This window comes from Onychostoma macrolepis, chromosome 24 (assembly GCF_012432095.1).
Source record: "Onychostoma macrolepis isolate SWU-2019 chromosome 24, ASM1243209v1, whole genome shotgun sequence".
NCBI lineage: Eukaryota > Metazoa > Chordata > Actinopteri > Cypriniformes > Cyprinidae > Onychostoma > Onychostoma macrolepis.
Window position 1 is genome coordinate 5,647,176 of NC_081178.1, and position 23,681 is coordinate 5,670,856.

General features: G+C 35.4%; 1 protein-coding gene across 2 annotated transcripts in view; it reads left to right on the forward strand.

Moving 5' to 3' along the window:
- Positions 1-23,652, forward strand: part of LOC131533491 (epidermal growth factor receptor-like) — a 29,196-nt gene extending 5,544 nt beyond the window's left edge. Inside the window, exons 2-27 of one of the 2 annotated variants that reach the window (XM_058765836.1) lie at positions 6,378-6,529; positions 6,629-6,836; positions 7,016-7,141; positions 7,677-7,745; positions 7,837-7,955; positions 8,325-8,466; positions 9,098-9,214; positions 9,324-9,450; positions 9,542-9,615; positions 13,168-13,258; positions 13,386-13,588; positions 13,715-13,847; positions 14,926-15,016; positions 15,365-15,522; positions 15,735-15,773; positions 16,050-16,191; positions 16,269-16,391; positions 17,049-17,147; positions 17,220-17,405; positions 18,083-18,238; positions 18,371-18,446; positions 19,351-19,497; positions 19,691-19,788; positions 20,110-20,280; positions 20,380-20,449; positions 20,975-23,652. In XM_058765836.1, coding sequence (XP_058621819.1) covers positions 6,378-6,529; positions 6,629-6,836; positions 7,016-7,141; positions 7,677-7,745; positions 7,837-7,955; positions 8,325-8,466; positions 9,098-9,214; positions 9,324-9,450; positions 9,542-9,615; positions 13,168-13,258; positions 13,386-13,588; positions 13,715-13,847; positions 14,926-15,016; positions 15,365-15,522; positions 15,735-15,773; positions 16,050-16,191; positions 16,269-16,391; positions 17,049-17,147; positions 17,220-17,405; positions 18,083-18,238; positions 18,371-18,446; positions 19,351-19,497; positions 19,691-19,788; positions 20,110-20,280; positions 20,380-20,449; positions 20,975-21,273 — 3,416 coding nt within the window. In that variant the 3' untranslated portion in view covers positions 21,274-23,652. Of the gene's footprint in view, positions 1-6,377; positions 6,530-6,628; positions 6,837-7,015; positions 7,142-7,676; positions 7,746-7,836; positions 7,956-8,324; positions 8,467-9,097; positions 9,215-9,323; positions 9,451-9,541; positions 9,616-13,167; positions 13,259-13,385; positions 13,589-13,714; positions 13,848-14,925; positions 15,017-15,364; positions 15,523-15,734; positions 15,774-16,049; positions 16,192-16,268; positions 16,392-17,048; positions 17,148-17,219; positions 17,406-18,082; positions 18,239-18,370; positions 18,447-19,350; positions 19,498-19,690; positions 19,789-20,109; positions 20,281-20,379; positions 20,450-20,974 lie in introns of those variants that run through there. The other variant, XR_009269130.1, reaches the window with a different exon arrangement.
- Positions 23,653-23,681: the final 29 nt, after the last annotated feature.

A 23,681-nucleotide genomic window follows, 5' to 3' on the forward strand; every position in this document is an offset into this window, starting at 1 on the left:
TGAATTTTGATGGAGAGGTCACAAATAGACAATATGTTGCTTATTTGATTTAGACAGACCCTGTTGTTTGTAAAAAAAAAAAAAGCACACAGCCATGGAGCGAGACATCTCTGTCTCACGCTGTAAATTGTATTTACTACAATTCAGTTAGATGGTATTTTATCCACATGTCTCTCATTTAGGATAACAACAGTGAACTTATAGACACTCTATTGCACGCTAAAGAGAATCAGAAGATGTAAGAAGCACAATCATGTGAAACTGCTGCTCGCAAATTGATAACCCTTTATCTTGCTTTTAAAGAATATTTAAACATATGGCCATTAAAATCATTTTTGGGCCTGTTTGTACATTAAATACAACAAGTATGTCATTGCATTAGATCCTGTACAATAAAATCAGTAGATCACATGAAACATAGTAGCCTCAACCTTGGAAAATATGTTTTTCTAATAAGTTCAGAATCAACAACTTTAATGGATAAATCATAAATTTAAGATGAAAATTTCGTTTCTAAGGCAAAACACATTTAAATGTTTCCGGTAAAAGCATAGCACATGTACCAACACAGTTGGATTCCCTTTAGGTGTATTCCTGGAAAGTCGTTCAGATGGAAAACAGGATGCGTTATGACAAATGCTGTTGACTTTTTCTGCTCATGTGGATCAATACTTTTTGCAACAGTGCAAACTTACTCTACAAACAGAGTCAATCCTGTTGTCTGCTCACAGTCAAACTTAGTCACCAACAGGACATCCAGGTATAGTCATCTCCTGGAAAACAAGGTTATAGTGCATTTAGGTTATAGCCCAAACTTTAAACTATAGATATACTGTAACAATGTGCAATTATGACATTAAATCATGAAATTACAGTAGATTCCTAAATGCAAAGACGTACTCAAAAAGTAAGCTCACTACCATACTGATACAACATTCTGATAGATTCTGCCCAAAAACCAAAGCAGACAGGAAGTTATGTGTCATGTATTGAACCCTGGGGGGCATGGGGGAGAAAGATTAATACATAAATGACTTTTAAATCAAATTAATACTTTTCAAGCTTCTATTTAGTGCCATATAATAAACAAAAGCATCACTGAACAGATTTCATTTTTTGCATATCAAAAGCCACATCCATTTATTATATGTTGCTTCATTAACAAAAAGGTAATAAAGCTTCAGGAAGATATCCTCCAAATATTTTACTTTCTTGGATGTAGTCAGTGATATAGTTATCCAAAGCATATCTAAAAAAACGATGCATTAGAAAGAAAAAAAATAGAGCAAAGAAAACTGTAATAAAGCAAGCATGGGAACAAATGCATGACCTTGTAAAAATAGATTATATTCATAGACAGCCTTGAAAAGATGATCCCAGAATATCTCCTAGTTAATCGATCGTTGTTATTTTTCACATCCTTATGCATCCTAGTACTTAAGAAGATAAGCCATACCTGAAAGAAGTTTCTTAGAAAGCATAAACAACTCTTCAAAAAAAAAAAAGATTTTTAAGATGTTTTTTTAAAAGAAGCATCTTATGCTCACCAAGGATGCATTTATTTGATCAAAAATATAGTTAAAACAATAATATTGTGAAATATTATTACAGTTTAAAATAACTGTTTTCTATTTGACTATATTTTAAAATGTAATTTATTCCTGTGATGCAATGCTGAATTTTCAGCATCATTACTCCAGTCTTCAGTGTCACAGATCCTTCAGAAATCATGTTGCGTTATTGTTCAAGAAAAATTTTGAAATGTTGAAAACAATTGAGCTACTTTTCTGATAAATTTGAAAGTTAGTTTATTTTGTAACCCTGTAAATATTTGTACTGTCACTTTTGAAAAAAATAATGCATCCTTGCTGAATAAAAACTATGAATTTCTTTGAATAAAAATCTTCCTGACCCCAAACTATTTAAACAGTACTTTTTGGCGCTACAATTATGGAAGGTGATTTGTTTTCGTCACATGCTGCTGGTACTGTCACAAAGACGTATTTCTTGATCTTGATAACCCTTGTGCATGGTTTGCATCAGTTGCAAAAGATAAAACACTCAAGTTTAACATAGTCAGAATGCTGTTCCACAGTTCCTAATGGTAAGACTGATGTGAGTTAAGATTTTCCTCCATAAATATTTTTTCAAGGAGCAACCTGTCCAGTCACATCCCATGGTTCGGGCTCATGCCTCAGGCACTGCTGAACATCCAACCGTAGAAAACAGCTGCCCGTTTTGCAATCTGTTCAGACGATCTCGCATTTGAAGGGCTTGTGAAGTGAACGTTAAGGGTTAAAACTTAAATCTACTTCATGACCCTAATCTTCAGTTGAAATCTGCCCTAGAGCAGACCTGGAAAAGCCAGTACGCCTGATCATTTCTTCAGTTTTTGACGTCTAGTGTTAATATTTTTCTTGTTAATATTTTTCTTGTCTTAACCATTTAGACATGCTGGATTTTCAGAAGGTAATTTATGCAAGAGCTGCATGTCTTGACAGTGTTTGTTCTTCCTGACCATCTCATAGCTTCACAGGTAGAACTATGATGCCAAAGATGTCAAAAATGCAACTCTTGCATAAATGGAAATACCCTTCATGTGTGCTGCCATTATGTAATGAACAATCCAACAAACACTTGCTTGCACTTTCATTTGAATGTTTTTCCATATTTTGTTCAGACAAACTTTCATCATACTCAGATTTAAGACAGAATGAACATGTAGCCAAATATTCAACCCCATAAAATTAGACTAAATTGGAACACACTATTTGCAATAACTCACAAATAGCACTCCTTGTGCATGGGAGACTCGACTTATTAATAATTCCAATAGTTTGACATTAGCATGTTGCTAAATTAACTACTTACTACAGTGGTTTTCAAGCCTATAAGCTAAAAATCTAAATATAATTTTTGTTTAAATTATATATATTTAAAAAAAATAAATAAATAAATATATATATATATATATATTAATTTATTCCCACAACAACTCGACAAATATGTTGTTCCTCGACAACATATTTTAATTTATTCCCTCGAAATATATATATTTTGATTTATTCCCTCGAATTTGAAAAATATAAGACCTGGAAAAGTAAAATATTGCTCTTGATTGTGCAAGACAAATTTCTCCTAAGGAGGACAATAAAAGATGAACTGATAGAAAATGAATACAATTTTAAAAAGTCAAGAAAATTTGTATAATAAATATATTTTTCTACTTATGTCTGTCAGTCCTCTGTCGTGTGTGTCATGTGTTCCCGCCTCTTGTTTCCATATTTGGTCATGTTCCTGTCCTTGTTCAGTGTGATTATTAGTTAAGTCTTGTCCAGCTGTGTTTTAGTAATTATCTGTGATTGTCATGTGTATTTGGTTCCTGCCTGTTTAGTTAGTTATCGTCTGGTCTACTCGTTACTCCCCGGTGTTCCTGTCTGTGTGTCAGCCTTGCCCTGATGTCGTCATTAAAGACTATTATTTTGAAGTTTACTCCTCGTCTGCGTGTTCCTCGTTCCTCCCTGCTGTGTGCACCGTGACAGAAGACTAGACCTAAAAAGTAAGCGGCGCCCCTTCACCACGTTTTGTTTTCCGTTTTTTTTTTTTTTTTTTAAGTATTTTGTTTTGGTTCCTGTTTGTCTGTCTGCCCCGCAGCATGGAAGTCGCCGCTCGTCATCCTACAGCAAGTGGGCGTGGGAGTTCGGCGGGAGTGGCGTGAGTATGTTGGCCGCGAGCCCGCCGTCCGCGGCTCCCTCTAGCCCGCCGTTCGTGGGGATCTCATCGCCGCCGGCTGTGGCTGACTCTAGCCCGCCGGCCGCCGCTCACCCTAGCCCGCCTGGAGTGCAAGCCCGCCAGCCGCCGCAGACTCCAGTCCAGTGCAGGGTCTCCGTGGATCCACGTCACGGCCAGGAGTGCCATTTTTAGTCTTGTTGTGCCCACAGGAACATTTTAATCAAACCTAAGCCCCTTTCACACAGAGATGAGTAGTAGAGCTCTGGGGTGGGGCGGGCCGAAGAATCACCTGCCATGGCCGCCGGAGCTCCCTGCTCCGCCATGGCCGCTCTGGAGGTCCCCGTCCTGTGTTCCTGTTCCTGTTCCTGTTCCTGTCTTTCCTGAGGGGCCTCCAGAATGGTCCCCTCCCCTCCCCTCCCCTCCCCTCCCCGGTGGAAATGTTACGGCGCGGGTCGCGCCTTCCGGGAGGGGGGAGTTATGTCTGTCCTCTGTCATGTGTTCCCACCTCTTGTTTCCATATTTGGTCATGTTCCTGTCCTTGTTAAGTGTGATTATTAGTTAAGTCTTGCACCGTGACAATGCCAAGCTCTAAAATATTTTATATAATAAAAATAATTAATAAAATAAAGTCAGTTTAAATTCACTGGTCATAAAAGTGTAAACCCTCAGGAACACTCAGTTATCACATGTAGAATTGTGGATCTGAATTATTCATAATTGCGCTAATATAATTGCCATTTCTAGCTTCTATAAATAAAAGGAAAGCACACTAGGAACACAGTATCAAAAAAAAAAAGAAAATCACAAGCATCTCAGGATCTCCATTCTATAAGTTCCCTGGCCTCACTTTAGACACTTTATCGATCCCTGAGGGGAAATAGATGAGTTGTTACCAGCACTGTGTGGAAACACAATCTGCATGTCTTGCACGTGGCAGGCAAGAATTCAAGAGTTCTCAAGTTGAGCAACACTTGTGTGCAATATTTGAGTCTCACCCTCGGTGAACCACATTCTTGATCACGGTGTTCCCACCCCTAGAATTCCCAGTTCCGCTGGAGATGAGACACATAACGATGACTGCAGGAATTCAACACCTGCATGACAGGAGAGAGACAGCAGAGACAAAACAAACACTTGTTTTCTACTGTTGCTTTTACATTCACAATGAGTTTCGGAAAGTACCATGTTTTCATGAATAGTAGATCACACAGTTTAAAATGTGCAACAGGCTAATATAAGCACAATATAATGAACACATTCTGAATCTCAGTGTTCAGGAGGTAGAACTCTATTGAAATAGTTTCAGAATTGATGGCTGAAATATGATCTGTTCAGTGCATGAGATGAGCTCATGTTACTGTGAGCAATGACAGAATTGAGAATGCTGGAGTTTGTTAGCATGAGGAACTGCAATAAGCCGTGTCTTAAAGGGATAGTCCACCCAAAAATGAAACATCTGTCATCATTTACTCACCCTCATGTCATGTCAAACTTGCGTGACTTTTTTTTTCTGTGGAACACAAAAGAGGAAATTTGGACAAATGGAATAGCCTGATATTACAGTTAGTTTAGTTCAGTTCAGAGGTCCATGGTGTTGCAAGTGAGTAGTTATTTGGTTAAGTAGGTAATATGCCACAGATCACTCAAAACACTTCTACTAATATTTCCACATTAACTGATACTTCTCATTCATTTTCATTTTTACAGTCATATTATATTGCTGAATGATGTATCAGCTGGCAAGCTGATAATAATTTTCAAGTTATGGCCGATGACCGATAAATGGATGATATTAAAACTTTTGTGTAAATAAATAAAAAAAATGTAATACTAAAAACTATTTAATTTAGGCATGATAACATTAAAATTTACAGTATGAAAAATGGATATTCATTTTAAGACTAACAAAATATTACATTTAACAGAGATATTACTTTATTAGTATTTTAAAGATTAAAGTGAGCGTTAGATTACTGCAAATGTAATCTAAATGTGAAATAAGCACATACAATCAGGCTAAATACAGTTAAAGACTAATAAGACTAATTAAAGACTACTAATACAGTTAAATACAGTTAAATAAAATGTCAGCTGATATATGTCAGATTCAATTACAGATAAATTTAAAATAATAATAATATTGCCAATATGATCCAAAGAGACTGGTATACTATACACTACCAGTTCAAAGTTTGGACACACTTGAATGAATTTTATTCAGGTTTTTCAATTCAGCATATTCAAAACATGGCACAAATGAGAAAGAAACCACAGCAACCCTTATTATTTTAGTGGAGTGTGAATTGTCTATATTTCCTATGAAATATAGCACCTTATTAGAAATGATTTAGTCACAAAACTGATACATGCCTACAGACAACAGCATTTAATTGCCAAGACTATAATTAACATAGCTTGAGATGAAAATGAATATCTGAAGTATTACAAAAAAAAGTCATTTACACTACTACAGTAAAAACAGTAATATTATAAGTCTGTAATTAAATACAGCCTTAGTGTGCAGAAGAGACTTCTTACTGACTTCTCCTGAATTATTCCAGACTTCTGGGTATGCTTATTTTGTGTATGTCATAATATCACCTTAACTACCTGAGTTTTGATTTCACTTCTGTTTTATTCTCCAGTATGTCAGGGAACCAATAATAAGCTGACTCTGCTGGCACAGCCAGACGATCACTACAGAGCCATGGTGCGGATGTACAGCAACTGCACAGTCGTGCTGGAGAACCTGGAGATAACCAACGTTCAGGATTACCATGACCTCTCCTTCCTCAGAGTGAGTGGCATAACATGAGACTAGATCATTAGTTATATACTACTAATTGGTCAAATTGGTCATTTAGGGGGCCTGACTAAAATATTCTTTCTATCATAGAGCATTGAAGAGGTCGGTGGCTATGTGCTAATAGGAATAAACTATGTGGATGTGATACCCCTGGAAAACATGCGCCTCATTCGAGGACATTCTCTCTTTGATGGCAAGTATGGCCTTGCTGTGGTGGCAAACTTCCACAGGAATGAGTCTGTAGAGAACAGCAGCACCACCAGCGGCCTCCGAGAGCTGCATCTGAGAAGCCTCACAGGTAAAGCATTTATATTTATTAATTTAGCAGATGCTTTTATCCAAAGTGACCTACAGTACAAATTAAGCATTATGCATCCACAGGCACCAAAATGTGTTGAATACAGCATGCAATATGTATATAAAGTCACATTTTCTATTATAGTGACATAGAATATTTTTTCCTTATTTATCTGGCAGAAATTCTCAAAGGTGGGGTTAAAATAGCCCACAACCCTTTGCTTTGCAATGTGGAGACCATACAGTGGTTGGACATTGTGCAGGATGACAGTGACGTGAATGTGTTGGGAGGGACTGACCCTCAGTGTAAGTATTTAGAGTTTTACAAACTTAAATCATGCAATATACACAACCGTTTAAAAGTTTGAGGTTAGTATGATTTTTTTTTTTTAAGGATGCATGAAATTGATCAGAAGTGACAGTTAAGACATTTATTATGCTAAAAAACATTTCAGTCTCAAATGTACAAAAATGTACTGTATATACGAATTCTGAAAAAAGTAGCATGGTTTCCACAAAAATATGGAGCAGCTCAACTTGTTGCAACACTGATAATAATAATAAATGTTTCTTGAGCAACAAACCAGCATATCATAATGATTTCTGAAGGATCATGTGACACTGAAGACAGGAGTAATGATGCTAAAAATTCAGCTTTGCATCACAGGAATAAATTATATATTAAGATAGATAACAGTTTTTCATTGTAATAATTTCTCACAATAATTCAGTTTTTTTTAATATTTTGAATTGTGTATTGTAAACTTTATATCTATATATGTCTATACATTTATAAAATTCTGTATGAATAATAAAACAAACACTTCCTTTCATACCTCAGGCAGACGATGTGACTCAGGGTGCTTTAATGGATCGTGTTGGGCTCCAGGACCAGAGAACTGCCAGACCTGTAAATTCAGTTGTATATATAATTCTCTAAAGGAATATATATATATGAGTGAACTATGTCCTAACAAATGTTCTTTCATCTTCACTGTCAGTTACTCGGTTGAATTGTGCCGAGCAGTGCTCACGGAGGTGTAAGGGTCCCAAACCCATTGACTGCTGCAGTGAACATTGCGCTGCAGGCTGCACTGGACCCCGACCAACAGACTGTCTGGTGAGTGGAGCACTTTTCAAAAGCTATTAAGTAAATTCGTAAAACACACAAGTCGTGCTAACATGAAGATCTAACATTTTAAATGAAGCATGAAGTATTGGTGCTTATCTACTGATCTTGTTCAGCCTACAAAGAAAACATGTTTTATAATTTATACTCTAAACATTTAAAATGTCAGAATGTTTTGCATTTTATTTACATTAACAAACATATTTTATTATATATTTTAATTTACAATATTTTCATATTGTCAAATAAGCATTATTTTTTGTTTTATATATTTGTAATCAATTTATAGTTTTGATACCTAATGATCAGTAGGGAACAAATGTTGTTTATGATGACAGTGTAAGGCCTCTTTTTCTGCAGTCCTGCAGAGACTTCCAGGATGATGGGACGTGCAAGGATGCATGTCCACGTCTTATGCTGTACGACCCCAACACTCACCAACTTGTTCCCAATCCTAATGGGAAGTATAACTTTGGAGCCACCTGTGTGAAGAAATGCCCTTGTAAGTTTGGTTTTCATACATCTGAGATTACTAAAATAAACTAAGACCACTATGACAAGAGCAGATCATTCTTTTCATTAAAAACCTTTAGTATGTAAATATAAGAGCCCCAAAAGTCATGGAGACATACTGGCTCATTGCTATTGTGCATAACAACAACCAAAATTTTCTAGAGACAAAAATAACATTGGTCTTTAGCCAGATATGATTGCAAATACGCAAGCAAAGACACACCCAGAGGTTATGCGCTGTGTAAACAAAGAGCTACTGTAAGTTCTTTGAGGTTTATTTTAGGTAAACACTTTAAAAAATTGCTTTAGACCTAAAATAAATTCTGTAACTATTGATACATACAATATATGAACCTCAGTTATCTCACACGTGTCTCCTCTAGAGTTTCAGAAGAGATGTCAACAAGGTCTCAAACGGCTTCAGATGTCAAGAAACCAAAGTCTCAATTGAAACATTTTTCAACAAATTCTCTCAAGACCAGATCATCTGAGCTATATATAATGTTAATTTTACAGCTCTACACTATGTGTCAATAACTCATTTGTGCCTTTTTTATTTAAGGAGAAAGAAGCATCTATACTAACTGAAAGATAACTGCAAACGCCTTTATCTGCTACAGATAACTTTGTAGTGACCGATCACGGTGCCTGCGTTCGAACCTGCAGCAGTAACATGCATGAAGTGGAGGAGAACGGAATAAGGAAGTGCAAACAATGTGATGGCTTGTGCCCAAAAGGTCAGCAATGTTATTAATTAATTAAGAGTTGTTTCTGACACATGTAATCAGTTTTGCATGACACGGATATCTAATAAATGTTGAATAATTTGAACATGTTTTATTTTAGTCTGTAATGGTCTTGGAACAGGAACGCTTGTTAACACCATCGCAGTCAACGCGACCAACATTGACTCATTTATCAACTGCACCAAAATAAATGGGCACATTACAATAATGCAGATGACTTTTCAAGGGTGAGATTTTATGGATTACTTCCAGACTAAATCAGTCAACCTTGTTTTCATGCTATACATTTAATCTAATGTTATAAATATTATTTTCAAGGGATGTTTTTACAAATACTCCAAGCATGGACCCTGCAAAACTCGACTATTTCAAAACAGTGAAGGAAATTTCAGGTAAACTACACTGTGTGCAGAATTATTAGGCAAGTTGATATTCTGGTCATATTTTTTTTCCAAGAACATTTTACCAATTCCAAACCACATCAATCTTAATAACTACTATTGATTTTGTATTTAATAATTTATAAGTGATATATAATTGTCCATGAAGGCTGATGGTCAGAAACTTTCAAAATTTCAGGTGTGCAGAATTATTAGGCAGGTTTTCCTTTACAGATAAAATTAGCCAAAAAAGAGATTGAACTCAAGAATAAAAGTTAATAAAATTATTAAATGCCCATGAGAAGGATGCAATACTAATGCAATAATAGAATTAGCAAAGTTAAGGCATGACCGTTGGGCAGCGAAATGCTCATTGGGCAGGGTCAGAAAGGTCAGAAAAAACAGGTGGAGAGGAAAAGACACATGTTAACTGCAAAAGAATTAAGAATTAAGGTGAAGAATTAGGTGAGAAACCATCAGGAACCATTTAGTCTCCAGCACCATCATTTTCCAGAACTGCAACCTTCCTGGAGTCTCCAGAATTACAAGGTGTCAGGTTCTCAGAGACTTTGCTTGGGTAAAAAATTCTTTAAAATGGCCCTCACTTAATAAGAATAACATGCTGAAGTGTTGTGAAATACATGAAGACTGATTTTGTATAGGATTTATGGACAGATAAGTTGTGAGTGACTCTTGTAGGACCAGCATCACATCCTCTTGTACCACTGTTTGAAGAATTTATCTTCCAGAATCTGGCAGTAAGTTTTGGGAGTTCATTTTAGTTCATCTCCTATCCTGAAAAGTCTGTCTTGCAGGATTGATTAAAAATGAGCTCCTAAAACTTACTGCCAGATTCTGGAAGATAAATTTTGTGGCACAAGAGGATGTGATGCTGGTCCTTCAAGAGTCACTCTCAACTTATCTGTCCATAAAGCCTATAAAAAAAATCAGTCTTCGTGTATTTCACAACACTTCAGCATGTTATTCTTATTAAGTGAGAGTCACTTCTGGAGACTCCAGGAAGGTTGCAGTTCTGGAAAATGATGGTGCAGTTAAGGTGTCTTTTCTTCTCCACCTGTTTTTACTGACCGTGCTGACCCAATGAGCATTTCGCTGCCCAGTGGTCATGCCTTAACTTTGCTAATTCTATTATTGCATTAGTATTGCATCCTTCTCATGGGCATTTAATAATTGTTTTACTTTTATTCTTAAGTTCAATCTCATTTTTGGCTCATTTTATCTGTAAAAGAAAACCTGCCTAATAATTCTGCACACCTGAAATAAGGAGTTTTTAACTTTCAGCCTTCATGGGCAATTATATATCACTTATAAATGATTAAATACAAAATTGATAGCAGTTACTAAGATTGATGTGGTTTGGAATTGGTAAAATGTTCTTGGAAAAAAAAATATGACCAGAATATCAACTTGCCTAATAATTCTGCACACAGTGTATATATATATGTGTTTGCATATATGTGTTTGCATATATTTTGCACTTGTATAATCACACATATATGTTGTAAAATAATTTATATTATAATTTGAATTATAATTATATACATACACACACACACACATACATACATTTAAATATATATATATATATATATATATATATATAATATTATTATTATTATTTATATTATACTTGTTTTATTCTAAAATAATATTATTTTACTTAAACATTATATAATATGTATGTAATTGCTATATATATATATATATATATATATATATATATATATATATATATATATATATATATATATATATAAAGTCATGGCCAAAAATATCCGCACCCTTGGTAAATATGTTCAAAGAAGGCTGTGAAAATTAATCTGCATTATTAATCCTTTTGATCTTTTATTTAAAAAAAATCACAAAAATCTAAGCTTTCATTGGATAATAAGAATTTAAAATGGGGGGGAAATATCATTATGAAATAAATGTTTTTCTCAAATACACGATTGGACACAATTATTGGCACTCCTAGAAATTCTTATGAGTAAAATATCTAAAGTATATTCCCATTCATATTCACAATTTTGAGCACTCCAGGGTGATTATGAACATGAAATTATCCAGCCATGGCTTCCTGTTTCACAGAAATATAAATAGGAGGGAAAACAAAGCCCAAATTCCCTTAATCATCCATCACAATGAGAAAAACCAAAGAATATATTTCTGATGTGCAGCAAAAGATAATTAAGCTTCACAAATTAGTGAAGTGGCTTTAAGAAAAGAGCTAGAGCAGTGAAAATTCCCATTTCCACCATCAGGGCAATAATTAAGAATTTCCAATCAACATAAAATGTTAGGAAACTGCCTGGAAGAGGACGTGTGTCTATATCGTCCTAATGCACGGTGAGAAGGAGAGTTTGAGTGGCTAAAGACTCTCCAAGGACCACAGCTGGAGAATTGCAGTAAATAGTTGAGTCTCGGGGTCAGAAAACCTTAAAAAAATTGTCAAACAGCACCTACATCACCACATGTTGTTTGGGAGGGTTTCAAGAAAAATTCTCCTCGCTCATCCAAAAACAAACTCCAGCATATTCAGTTATCAGACACGACTGGAACTTCAAATGGGACTGGCTTCTATGGTCCGATGAAACTAAAAAAAATGAGCTTTTTAGCAGCAAACACTCAAGATGGGTTTGGTGAACACAGGGATAAAAAGTACCCCATGTGTACAATGAAATATACTGCTGTATTTTTGATGTTGTGGGCCTATATTTCTGCTGTGAGCCTATATTCCTGGACATCTTGTTTAGACACATGGCATCATGGATTCTATCAAATACCAACAGATAAAAAATCAATTAGTGACTGACTCTGTTAGAAATCTTATAATGGGCCATGTTTGGATCTTCCAACTGTACAATAATCCAAACACAAACCTCAAAATCAACACAAAAATGGGTCACTGAACCAAGCTTCTGCTGGCCATTCCAGTCCTCTGACCTGAGCCCTGCAGAAAATGAGTGGTGAACTGAAGAAGAAGCACCAACATGGAGCTGGGAATCTAAAGGGTCTGGAGTGATTCTGGATGAAGGAATGGTCTCTGATCTCTTGTCAGGTGTTCTCTAACCTCATCAGGCATTACAGGAGAACATTTAGAGCTGTTAAACTTGCAAATGGAGGTTTCAAAAAGTATTGAATAAAAGGGTGACATTAATTGTGTCCAATGTGTATTAGAGAAAAACATTTATTTCATAATGACATTTCCCCCCATTTTAAATTCTTATTATCCAATGAAAGGTTAGATTCTTGTGAATTTTTTTAATAAAATGCAGATAAATTTTCACAGCCTTCTTTGATCATATCTACCAAGGGTGCCGATATTTTTGGCCATGACTGTATGTATATATATATATATATATATATATATATATATATATATACACACACACACACACATATATATTATTTAATATTTAAGTAAAATTATATTTATATATATTATTTTAGTTGTATAAATATACATTTCATACACCATCTTGGCATATGAATGGCATTTGTCTTTGACTAAAGCCTTATTTAGCAGTGCTATTTTTTTCTCAGGATTTCTGTTGATCCAAGACTGGCCTGAACACCTCAATTCCCTCAGTCCCTTTGAAAACCTGGAGATCATCAGAGGAAGAACTAAACAACAGTGAGTTTCGTCATGTCAACTTACAAATAATTAGTTTTCTTTGCATATTAAACCTGTTTTTATCATGGAAAAATATACTTTTCACCTTTAAACAGTGTTTCTGTCTTTACCTCTCTTATAAATGCAGTGGCACCGTCAGTTTTGCAGCTTTGAACATACCGCACCTGGATCATCTCGGCCTCCGTTTGCTGAAGGAGATCAGTGATGGTGACGTGGTGATCAAGAACAACCCCCGCCTCTGTTACGTTGAAGGCAGCTACTGGCCGAAGCTGTTCAGATCAGTGAACCAGCGCATACGAACTGGAAACAATGCAGCAATGCACAGCTGTGGTACGGGACTGGATTCAAATATTTTTTGTTTTTAGCTCTATGCAACTTGTTTGTTGGCCAGCAATTTCGGTCATGTGAGGTCACAGAGTTCGTATAATCAAACAAAAGCTCTCGTGTGCTCTTCAGAGCAGCAGAACAGTACCTGTGATAGTATGTGTGGAGAGGAAGGCTGCTGGGGTCCAGGGCCGTCCATGTGCGTCTCCTGCCAGCATGTCAGCCGTAGGGGGCGCTGTGTCAGCCACTGCAACCTGTTGGATGGGTGAGTGTCCAACAGAGAGTCCACTGAAGAAGGTTATTTGCTGCTCATTTTCTAGTGCAACATTGACAAATGATACTGAATAAAAAATTACAGAGTTTATTTTTGGTTAAAGTAATGCATTTAATATGCATCTTTCAGATATTAGCAGATGCATGGGTTTACATGCGACTACTTCTCTTAATAGAGTGCATTAGCGCCGACCATTGGTATTTTCCCATTCATTTTTCCAATAGAGATTTAAAAAAAAAAAAGACATTGTTAAAGGGATAGTTCACCCAAAAATAAAAATTCTGTCATTAATTACTTACCCTCATGTCGTTCAAAACCTGCAAGACCTTTGTTCATCTTCGGAACACAAATTAAGATATTTTTGATGAAATCCGAGAGCTTTCTTACCCTGCATAGACAGCAGGGGAACTTTGTTCTGGAAACTTTTTCTCGTAAGCTTCATAAAATTACGGTTGAACCACTGATGTCACATGGACTATTTTAATGATGTCCGTACTACCTTTCAGGGCCTTGAACATTTCAGTTGCATTGCTGTCTATGCAGGGTCAGAGAACTCTCGGATTAATGACAGAATTTTTTTTTTTTTGTGTGTGTGAACTATCCCTTTAAAGCCTTATAAGCCATGAACCAAAACTACCAGCTACAAGGTGAATAATATTTAATGATATTAAAGTATTTTGACAAGATAGTGAGGCAGTCTCGATGACATCATCAACAAAAGCGTTTACCATTAATTAACAAACTCGAAGCTTATAGTAGATCTGCCTTCATTGGTTTGTTAGTTATTGTTAAAAATCTATTTTCTTTTTTGGCATTTTTTTTTTTTCACCAAAAATTTTGGAATTTTGGCATTTTTACCATAGGACAGATCAGAACTGACAGGAAGCAAAGTGGGAGCAGGATCAGGAAAGGTCCTTGAGTCGGGATTCGAACTCTGGACGCCTGTAGCATAACAGCGCTGTATGTTGGCGCGCTGCCCACAAGGCTATTGGAGCCAACATCAATTTCCTTTTTACTTCGGAAATGTTTTTCACCTGTGTTGACTGTTGTACTCTATATGTTTCTACAGAGACTCCCGTGAGTACATGTCAGAGAATGTGTGTTTGGAATGTGACCCTGAATGCAAGATCCTGAATGGGACTCCAAGCTGCCACGGGCCGGTATGTCAGTGTTTCCCATATAAACTGCATTATTAGTCATGCTTGCTCACACTTGCTCAAACTAGGGATCTGAACATACCCCTAAACCTAAAGCATTATACTCAATGGTGTAAATCATCAATGACGCCTAAAATCACACAGCTTGTTGAGAAGAGGTGTGCTATTACTTTTCTAATACATTAGACTTGTGATTTTAGTCTGGCAGTCTATTTTGAGCAACACTCAGATTACCATCACTCACATTTTCATCAGAAAATGTCCAAATCATTGTGTAAATTACAGTAAAAATGGTAAGATGTGTAAGTGGTTCCAGTGTGAATGTTGTTTTGTCTGCATCTCTCTTTCTAGGGAGCTGATCAGTGTACTGAGTGTGCTCACTTCAAAGATGGGACGCACTGTGTGGCACAGTGTGCCCAAGGTGTGCAAGGCCTTAATAACAGGCTTGTCTGGACGTACCCAGACAAAAATGGACAGTGTCAGCCATGCCATGCTAACTGCACGCAAGGGTAAGAAACCTTCTTAGGTGATAATGATTAAAGTAAAATTATTTAAATAATATGAATTATATATATATATATATATATATATAGGTTTATGGTTAACAGAGTCTATTTGTTTTAAACAAGCAGAAATGCAAAATAATTATGGGGTCACAAAATAAAGTTTTACAGAGCATGTCAACACCACCACTAACACTAAAATGTTTCTGTTAATATAGGTGCAGTGGACCAGGACTGGAAAGTTGTGAACCGAAAGGGTACAGTAGTTTAGGGGTTATTATTCCTAGACTTCATTAACAACAGAAGTCATATAAAAGTCATTAGCATCCAAGCAATTCAACAATGAATGAAAAATTTGATCTCAGATGTATTTTTTTTTTTCTGAATTAAAGTTTCCTTGTTGAATATCCCGTTTTACTCAGAAATACATTACAATATGGAAGTAAATGCTTTTTGATTGGCTGACTTGAAGCTCAGAGGATTCATATTAAATGTTTTTTATGTCAGTAAATGACTTGATATCCTCTCTCTAGCTCTCACATGCCTGTAGTGGCAGCTGGCATTGTAGGAGGGATGCTGCTGATTATGGTCCTCCTCCTTTTCGTCTTCATCATCTTCCGCCGAAGACACATCCGACGAAAGAGGACCTTACGCCGCCTGCTTCAGGAAAGAGAGGTAAGCCACAAAAATGTATTACAAGTCAAACATCATGTATGAACCCCCTATAAAACTATATTTCCATCATTCTGCAGCTGGTTGAACCGCTGACTCCCAGTGGGGAAGCGCCCAACCAGGCTCTCCTTCGCATTCTAAAGGAAACAGAACTGAAGAAAATAAAAGTCCTTGGGTCTGGAGCATTTGGTACCGTCTTTAAGGTACATTTATGAATACAAAGCACACTACAGTAACTTAGCAGGCCTAATAAAGCTTTGTAGATTTGTAGCCAAGTCATTAAGTGTCAACAGAACATCAAGATGGACCATACTCACTTTGCTAATTCACATTTCTGGTATTAATATGATTGGTTCATCAGTACGGAAAAACTGTCCTGTTACTGCAGTTGAGAAATAAAGGTTAAAATTAGCAAGATGTAAAATCACATTAGGTGTTATATTAGGTGAACTGAAATAAATATACAATAAAGCTAAACAGAAATATATTTAAAAAAACTAATAAAAATGACAAAGCATATAAAACAATTACTAAAATTAAAAAATAGAAGCAATTCAAAATATTAATAAATACTATAATAGTATATAAATAATAATCACATATAATGTAACAATTCCTAGAATTAAACATGCAATTATCTTTTTTTATACTCCAACATGAAAACAGACTCCATGTTTCAAAGAAAAAAAGTAATCTTTAATTTAAAAATAAATAAAAAATAGCTCTACCTCTGAAACGACTTTACTGTTTTACCTGGAATGTGTTACATTACAGAAGTTGCGAACATCAAATTCCTCAGTCAACATGAAAGTTCTAAGAAAAATGTCCAAAAATATTACTTTTCCTTTCTTTTCTTCTAGGGTTTGTGGATCCCCGAGGGTGAGGATGTGAAAATTCCTGTTGCTATCAAAGTTTTGAGAGAGGTCGCGTCTCCCAAAGCCAACAAAGAGATCTTAGATGTGGGTATCATGTCATTTATACTAATGATTAACAACTGTCCTGCATTTAAAACTTGTATTTTGGCGTTTCAGGAGGCCTATGTGATGGCCGGTGTGGATCATTCTCACGTGTGTCGTCTGTTGGGAATATGTCTCACGTCCAACGTCCAACTCATAACCCAGATCATGGCCTTCGGCTGCCTGCTGGATTATGTTCGAGAGAATAAAGACAATATCGGCTCGCAGACTCTGTTAAACTGGTGTGTGCAGATCGCCAAAGTGAGTTCAATGTCCTCCGCTTAACTCTTGATATCCACAAATATATATATATATCGCTGCAATTTTTCACGAAACAATAATTCATTTTAACCAGGACAGAAACTTAAACAAGATGCATTAATCTGATTACTCTTTAAAGGTGTAAGTCTCTTATATCATTACAATTTAAAATAACGGTTTTCTATTTTAGTATATTTTAAATTGTAATTTATTTCTGTGATGCAAAGCTGAATTTTCAGCATTATTACTCCAGTCCATGTTGAAAGCAGTTGTGCCCAAAAAACATTTATTTGAAATAGAAAACTTTTGTAACATTATAAATGTCTTTACTGTCATTTCACATCATTTTTATGCATCCTTGCTGAATAAAAGTATTAATAGTATCTTAGTGACCTCAAAATTTTGAACGGTAGTGTATGAATCTTGCATAAACCTTGTACATATAAATAAGCACATAAATAAATATTTATGTGTTAAATATTATGTATAAATAAATAAACTCCTGCTCCTGCTTCCACAACATTCTCATAAATAAATTCACTGCATTTCTTCTGGAAAACAACAAAATAGCAATTCTGAAAGTGCTGAGTCTGAAAGTACTGATTGGATGCACACAGCATTCATTGACATCTATGCGCGTACTTGGAATTCAAAAACATTCTGACCCTTCTCAACAGGGAATGAACTACTTGGAGGAGCGTCACCTGGTTCATCGTGATTTAGCAGCCAGGAATGTGCTGGTGAAGACTCCTAACCATGTGAAGATCACTGACTTTGGCCTGGCCAGACTCCTGGGTGCAGATGAGAAGGAATACCACTCTGACGGAGGGAAAGTATGTCACACATCAGTCCACTGATTCAAAATCATTAAGTTTAAAAGAAATAAATGGAAATGCATTAGCATATGTACATATTTGTTGATATTTACAGGAAAATTAACTTATTTGCCTTTGCTAAATTCTTAGGTGCCTATAAAGTGGATGGCACTAGAGTCAATTCGTCACTGGACTTACACTCATCAAAGTGATGTTTGGAGTTATGGTCAGTGCTCATCACTACATATTATATAAAGAAACCTGCATTTTACATCACAGGCACATTAGCATAGAAGAGTGTAAATTTAAAGTAATAGTTCACTCAAAAAATTTCATTTGCTTAAGACATTCTCACCAACATTCTCTGCAGTGAATGGGTGCCGTCAGAATGAGAGTCCAAACAGCTGATAAAAACATCACAATAATCCACACCAATCCAGTCCATCATTTAATGACTTGTGAAGCGAAAAGCTGCATGTTTGTAAGAAATAAGTCCATCATTAAATTTTTTACCTTTGTTTTTAACTTGCTAAAACTGGCCTAAAATACCAGTACATAATCCATAACAACACTTTCTGCATTGAAAAAGTCTATCCTCTGTTGTCCTCTCATAATATACTGTTTTGGACTGTTTTTATTTGTTAAAAGTGCTTGATCTCTGCATAATGCTCACCTGATTCAGGCAAAATGACTTTTTCATTGGAGAAAGCAATATTATCAATAGAGGACTCATATTTTACCTGGAAGCAACAGTTTGAAGTTAAAAACGTCTTAATGATAGATTTGTTTCTAACAAACACACAGCTTTTCCCTTCAGAAGACATTAATTGAGGACTGGGGTGGTGTGGATTATTGTGATGTTTTTATCAGCTGTTTGGACTCTCATTCTGACGGCACCCATTCACTGCAGAGGATCCATTGGTGAGCGAGTGATATAATGCTAAATTTCTCAAAATCTCTTCTGATGAAGAAACAAACTCATGTTCTGTACATCTTGGATGGCCTTAGTAAATCAGCTTTAACACAGACTAATAAATGCTGTAATAAAGTGAATGATAGTTCATGATATTTCTTGCAATAACAAATTAAACCTTATTGTAAAAGTGTAATTTAATTAATTACTTCTTCAGGGGTCACTGTGTGGGAGCTGATGACATTTGGATCCAAACCGTACGAAGGAATCCCAGCCAGAGAGATTGCAGATATTCTGGAGAAGGGAGAGCGTTTGCCACAGCCGTCCATCTGCACTATAGATGTCTATATGATCATGGTCAAATGTGAGTGCTGACGTTGCATTCGAGAGCAGAATAGAACAGAAAATCATTCAAAGGGCTTGTAATGGTAGCAATAATGTGGCTATAAATAAAAGTATTCAAGTTACAAAAAATACAGCATTACAAATTATGCATTACACAAACATTTCAGATGAACATGAGAAAAACAAAGACATAAATGTATATCCACATCTAGGCTGGATGATTGATGCTGACAGCAGACCTCACTTTCGCGAACTTGTGGCAGAGTTTTCAAAAATGGCCCGAGATCCATCTCGCTACCTTGTCATTCAGGTAGTTCACAAAAAATATCTGTGCATTCCTTTTAGGAAGAAAAAAAAAAAACTTGCACTGACGTTATTTTTGTGTTTCAATGTGGTGCTGATGAAGGCACAAAATAAATAAAAAATAAAATGCAAGAAAATTATTTTCAAATGTAATGTATTCATGCTATTTGTAGGTTTTCTGCTTATAATTTGTAAAAAAAAAAAAAAAAATTGTTGATTTATTATACTGATATTGATTTTATTTTCATTATTTATAAGTCTATTTAATTTAATTGTATTAGTTTATATATATTAAAAATGAATTATTGAAATTTGGCATTATACACAGGGAGATGATCACATGTACCAGCCCAGCCCGACAGATTCAAAGTTCTACATGTCATGGATCTGCACAGAAGATATGGATGGTGTGGTAGATGCGGAGGAATACCTGCTGCCCAACAAACGATTCTTCAACCAATCACAACCACCACCAACGCCTCAGTGTCACAATGCAGCAGTCAGTATCTCCTTAAATGGAACATTATCATCATTTATAATGTTATTAGCCAAGTACACTTCATCAGATATGATTGATTTTTTTGTGTGTTGTTTTAAGGACAACTACACGAATGGTGTGATGTTACGCTACATTACAGACCCCACGCTTAAAGACCTCATGCTGCCAGGTATTACCATGAATTTAATGAGCTTTTATTATATTATATTATATTATATTATAATAAATTGTATTATTTATATATTATTGTCATTTTTATTATTATTATTTAAATGTCTATGTAGTTTTAATACATTTTTCAGTTTTAGTGATAAGTTCTGCATTTCTAATTTTTTAAAAGTTTTTCATCTAATATTTATATTTAAATTGATTTAGTTAATTGGTTTTCTACTTTTTATGAGATGTAGTATATTATGTATAATAGTAAAATATTCAGTTTTTGTTCAATTTATTTTAAAAATAATTATTTCATGATTTATTTATTTATTTTAAATTGAGTTATCATACTGACATTGATTTTATTTATATTATCTGTTGTCTCTGGCCAGTTTTTAAAAGGCAACCTAAATTTAAATAATAATAAAAAAATAATATTACAAATATGAATATAAAAAAGACAATCAAGTCATGTTCTAGTGCTCACATTCAATTCATTTTGCTTTCCTAAGCACATTTTATGTTCTGTTTCCCACAGAGTACATTAACCAGGATGTGACCACAACAAGCAATATGATAAACCCAAACTACGAGGGTCCGGCCCGTGGACAGACAGAAAACGGATATATAGACACGTACAGCTGTAAACCCGACGGGCCGGAGTACCTAAACACCTCCTGCACTACTCTCCCCCGCTCCCCCGGTGCCAGCCTCGATAACCCCGACTACCAGCACAACTTCCTGCCCTCGTCCACCACCGACGTTCTTTTCCTCCCCGCGACGGAGAACTTACACTACCTGGGGCTCAGCACAGCCATGCAGTCTCACGTACGTTAGATCAACGGGATGAAAGCGTGAATTGCACTGCTTGAACTTCTGGGAGTATTGCAGCTAGTTTAAGAACAGGGAGGACGTCAGGTCCGGATATGCTTGAAGGCGACTGCCACAATGAACTCGTTCTTAAAGGGGTGTGGTAGACATGAAGCTGTGAGTAATGTGTTGAATGTCAAGCTAGAGCACATTGCAGTATTTCTGTGTAATATGGCTAATAGTTGATGCTTTTGATGAATGTTGTTGTCTGATGTAGCTTAATTTATTGAACCAAAACTTAATCGAGCTGTTAATACTTCATATAGTTAAACTGTCATCATTTTTACGCCGATTTAGTAATTAACGTCGGGTAGTACAGTATTTGTAAACCCTGAGTTTACAAGCCAAATAAGATAGATTGGATTTTGTAACAACTTGTCGGTGAAAATAGGCAATTGGAAAAGTCAACAAGAAACACCAATCGAGTCGCAACCCCCATTTTACTTCCGCAATCTACAACGTTCAAAAAGTTTGGGGTTAGTACGTATTCATTATTATTTATTATTATAAATGATTATTTATTAAACCTCACACTTGGGACTTTTTCCAAAGTGTTGGAGTTTGTATCTCATGATTCAGAGTTTTTTCTTGCAGTTCCTTTTCTCCTTGTATTGATAATCAGAAATGTTTCTTGAGCAGTAAATCAGCATATTAGAATGATTTCTGAAGGATCATGTGACACTGAAGACTGGAGTAATGATGCTGAAAATTCAGCTTTGCATCACAGGAATAAAGTACATTTTAAAACATATTCAAATAGTAAACTATTATTTTAAATTGCAGTAATATTTTGCAATATTACTGTTTTTATTGTATTGTTGATCAAGTAAATGCACCCTTGTGAGCATAAGAGATTTCATTTGAAAACATTAAAATAATCTTACCGACCCCAAACCTTTGAACGGTAGTGTAATTCCAAATGAAATGCGATATTCAAGAAATTCATTTTATTGTTACATACCAGACGGGAGAAGGCTGGAAGGAAGGGAGGAATGTGCATGGAATACTCTATTCAAATATTCAAGTGTGAAAATCTCTCATTTGTACCGTAATAACTGCCTGAGTAACAACAGAAATGTTTGTAAATATAACAATGTGCACTGTGAACATGTATGTCATTATGTCCACGACATAAAATTCACAAACACAATGTAAATGTACATAAAAGCTACCTGCCGTCATACAAACACTGACCTTTAACCCTGGACTGCACTTAATGGACCCACTAATTAATTTTTCAAGCGAGAGTTCACATTTGGTTTTAATAATTTAACAACTGTTATATTAATTGAAAGAAACACTATTGGGCTAAAAGGCTTTTTGATGTTAAAAGACTGTCGTAATACTTTCTCATTCTGCTTTAAATGGCTGAGTTAACAAATCAGACTGCTTGTTTTCTGTCCCCTGTGACACATTCACCCAAGTGTGCAAGTGTGCACAATCTACTTCTAAATTTCAGGAAAAAAAACAGGCCGTTATGATTTTTTTAACTCTACAGGATCCCATTAATATTGAATACTTGAGTGTTACTTAAAAATTTTTGGCCACATCCACTTCATTGCCCAAAAATGCTGAATATATTCACAAAGAAGTCTTAAAATGTAAGTTTTGACTGTGAAACCTGTTCTACGTCACTGTGAGATACTGCACAGACCACATTTAGTAAATAGTAAATATACTTCATGTAGCACAATCCTCCTGAGATTTACTATATTACATACCTGTGAATGTCACTTTTAGGATTTGTAGGTTTAAAATGTGGTTTAAATTGTTACATTTGCAGTGTTATTAAATTGTGTTGAAATGTGAAAAATCTTGTGATGTGCCAATTCCATAAAGGTATTTTATGTGTTTAAAAAAAAAACAACAACGACGCACAATGGACTATGACAAGGCTAATTTCCAGATATTATTAACATCTAGCAATTTTTTTTTTTATTAAAAAAAAAATTGTGTACATATATTATACTATACTTGCTTTCTTACCTTGTCGTTAAATTACTCAAAACTAGTTACGTGTTTCTAATACACCGGCTGTGGATATAAATGATATTGTGGATTTTTTTTCTTTTGCAAACAGCAAGACAAAAATATTTGTTTTAATTTCCATTCACCACTATAGAAACAATTACCAAACTATGATGACTTCTGAAAGCCCCGGAAATGTGAAAAGGGTCCATTGCCAGAAAAAGTCTGGTTAGACAGAAAGTACAGTCCGTAATTTAGGATACATTTCTCATCAGGAAACAAAACTGAAATTTTAAAAACGATATGCTTTCTCAATAAAATAACTGTTAGCTTCAGTTGATATTTCATCAATGTAACTTATCTGCTAGTTGCCAAGCTTGAGAATTTTAATATTATTAAGAAAAAAA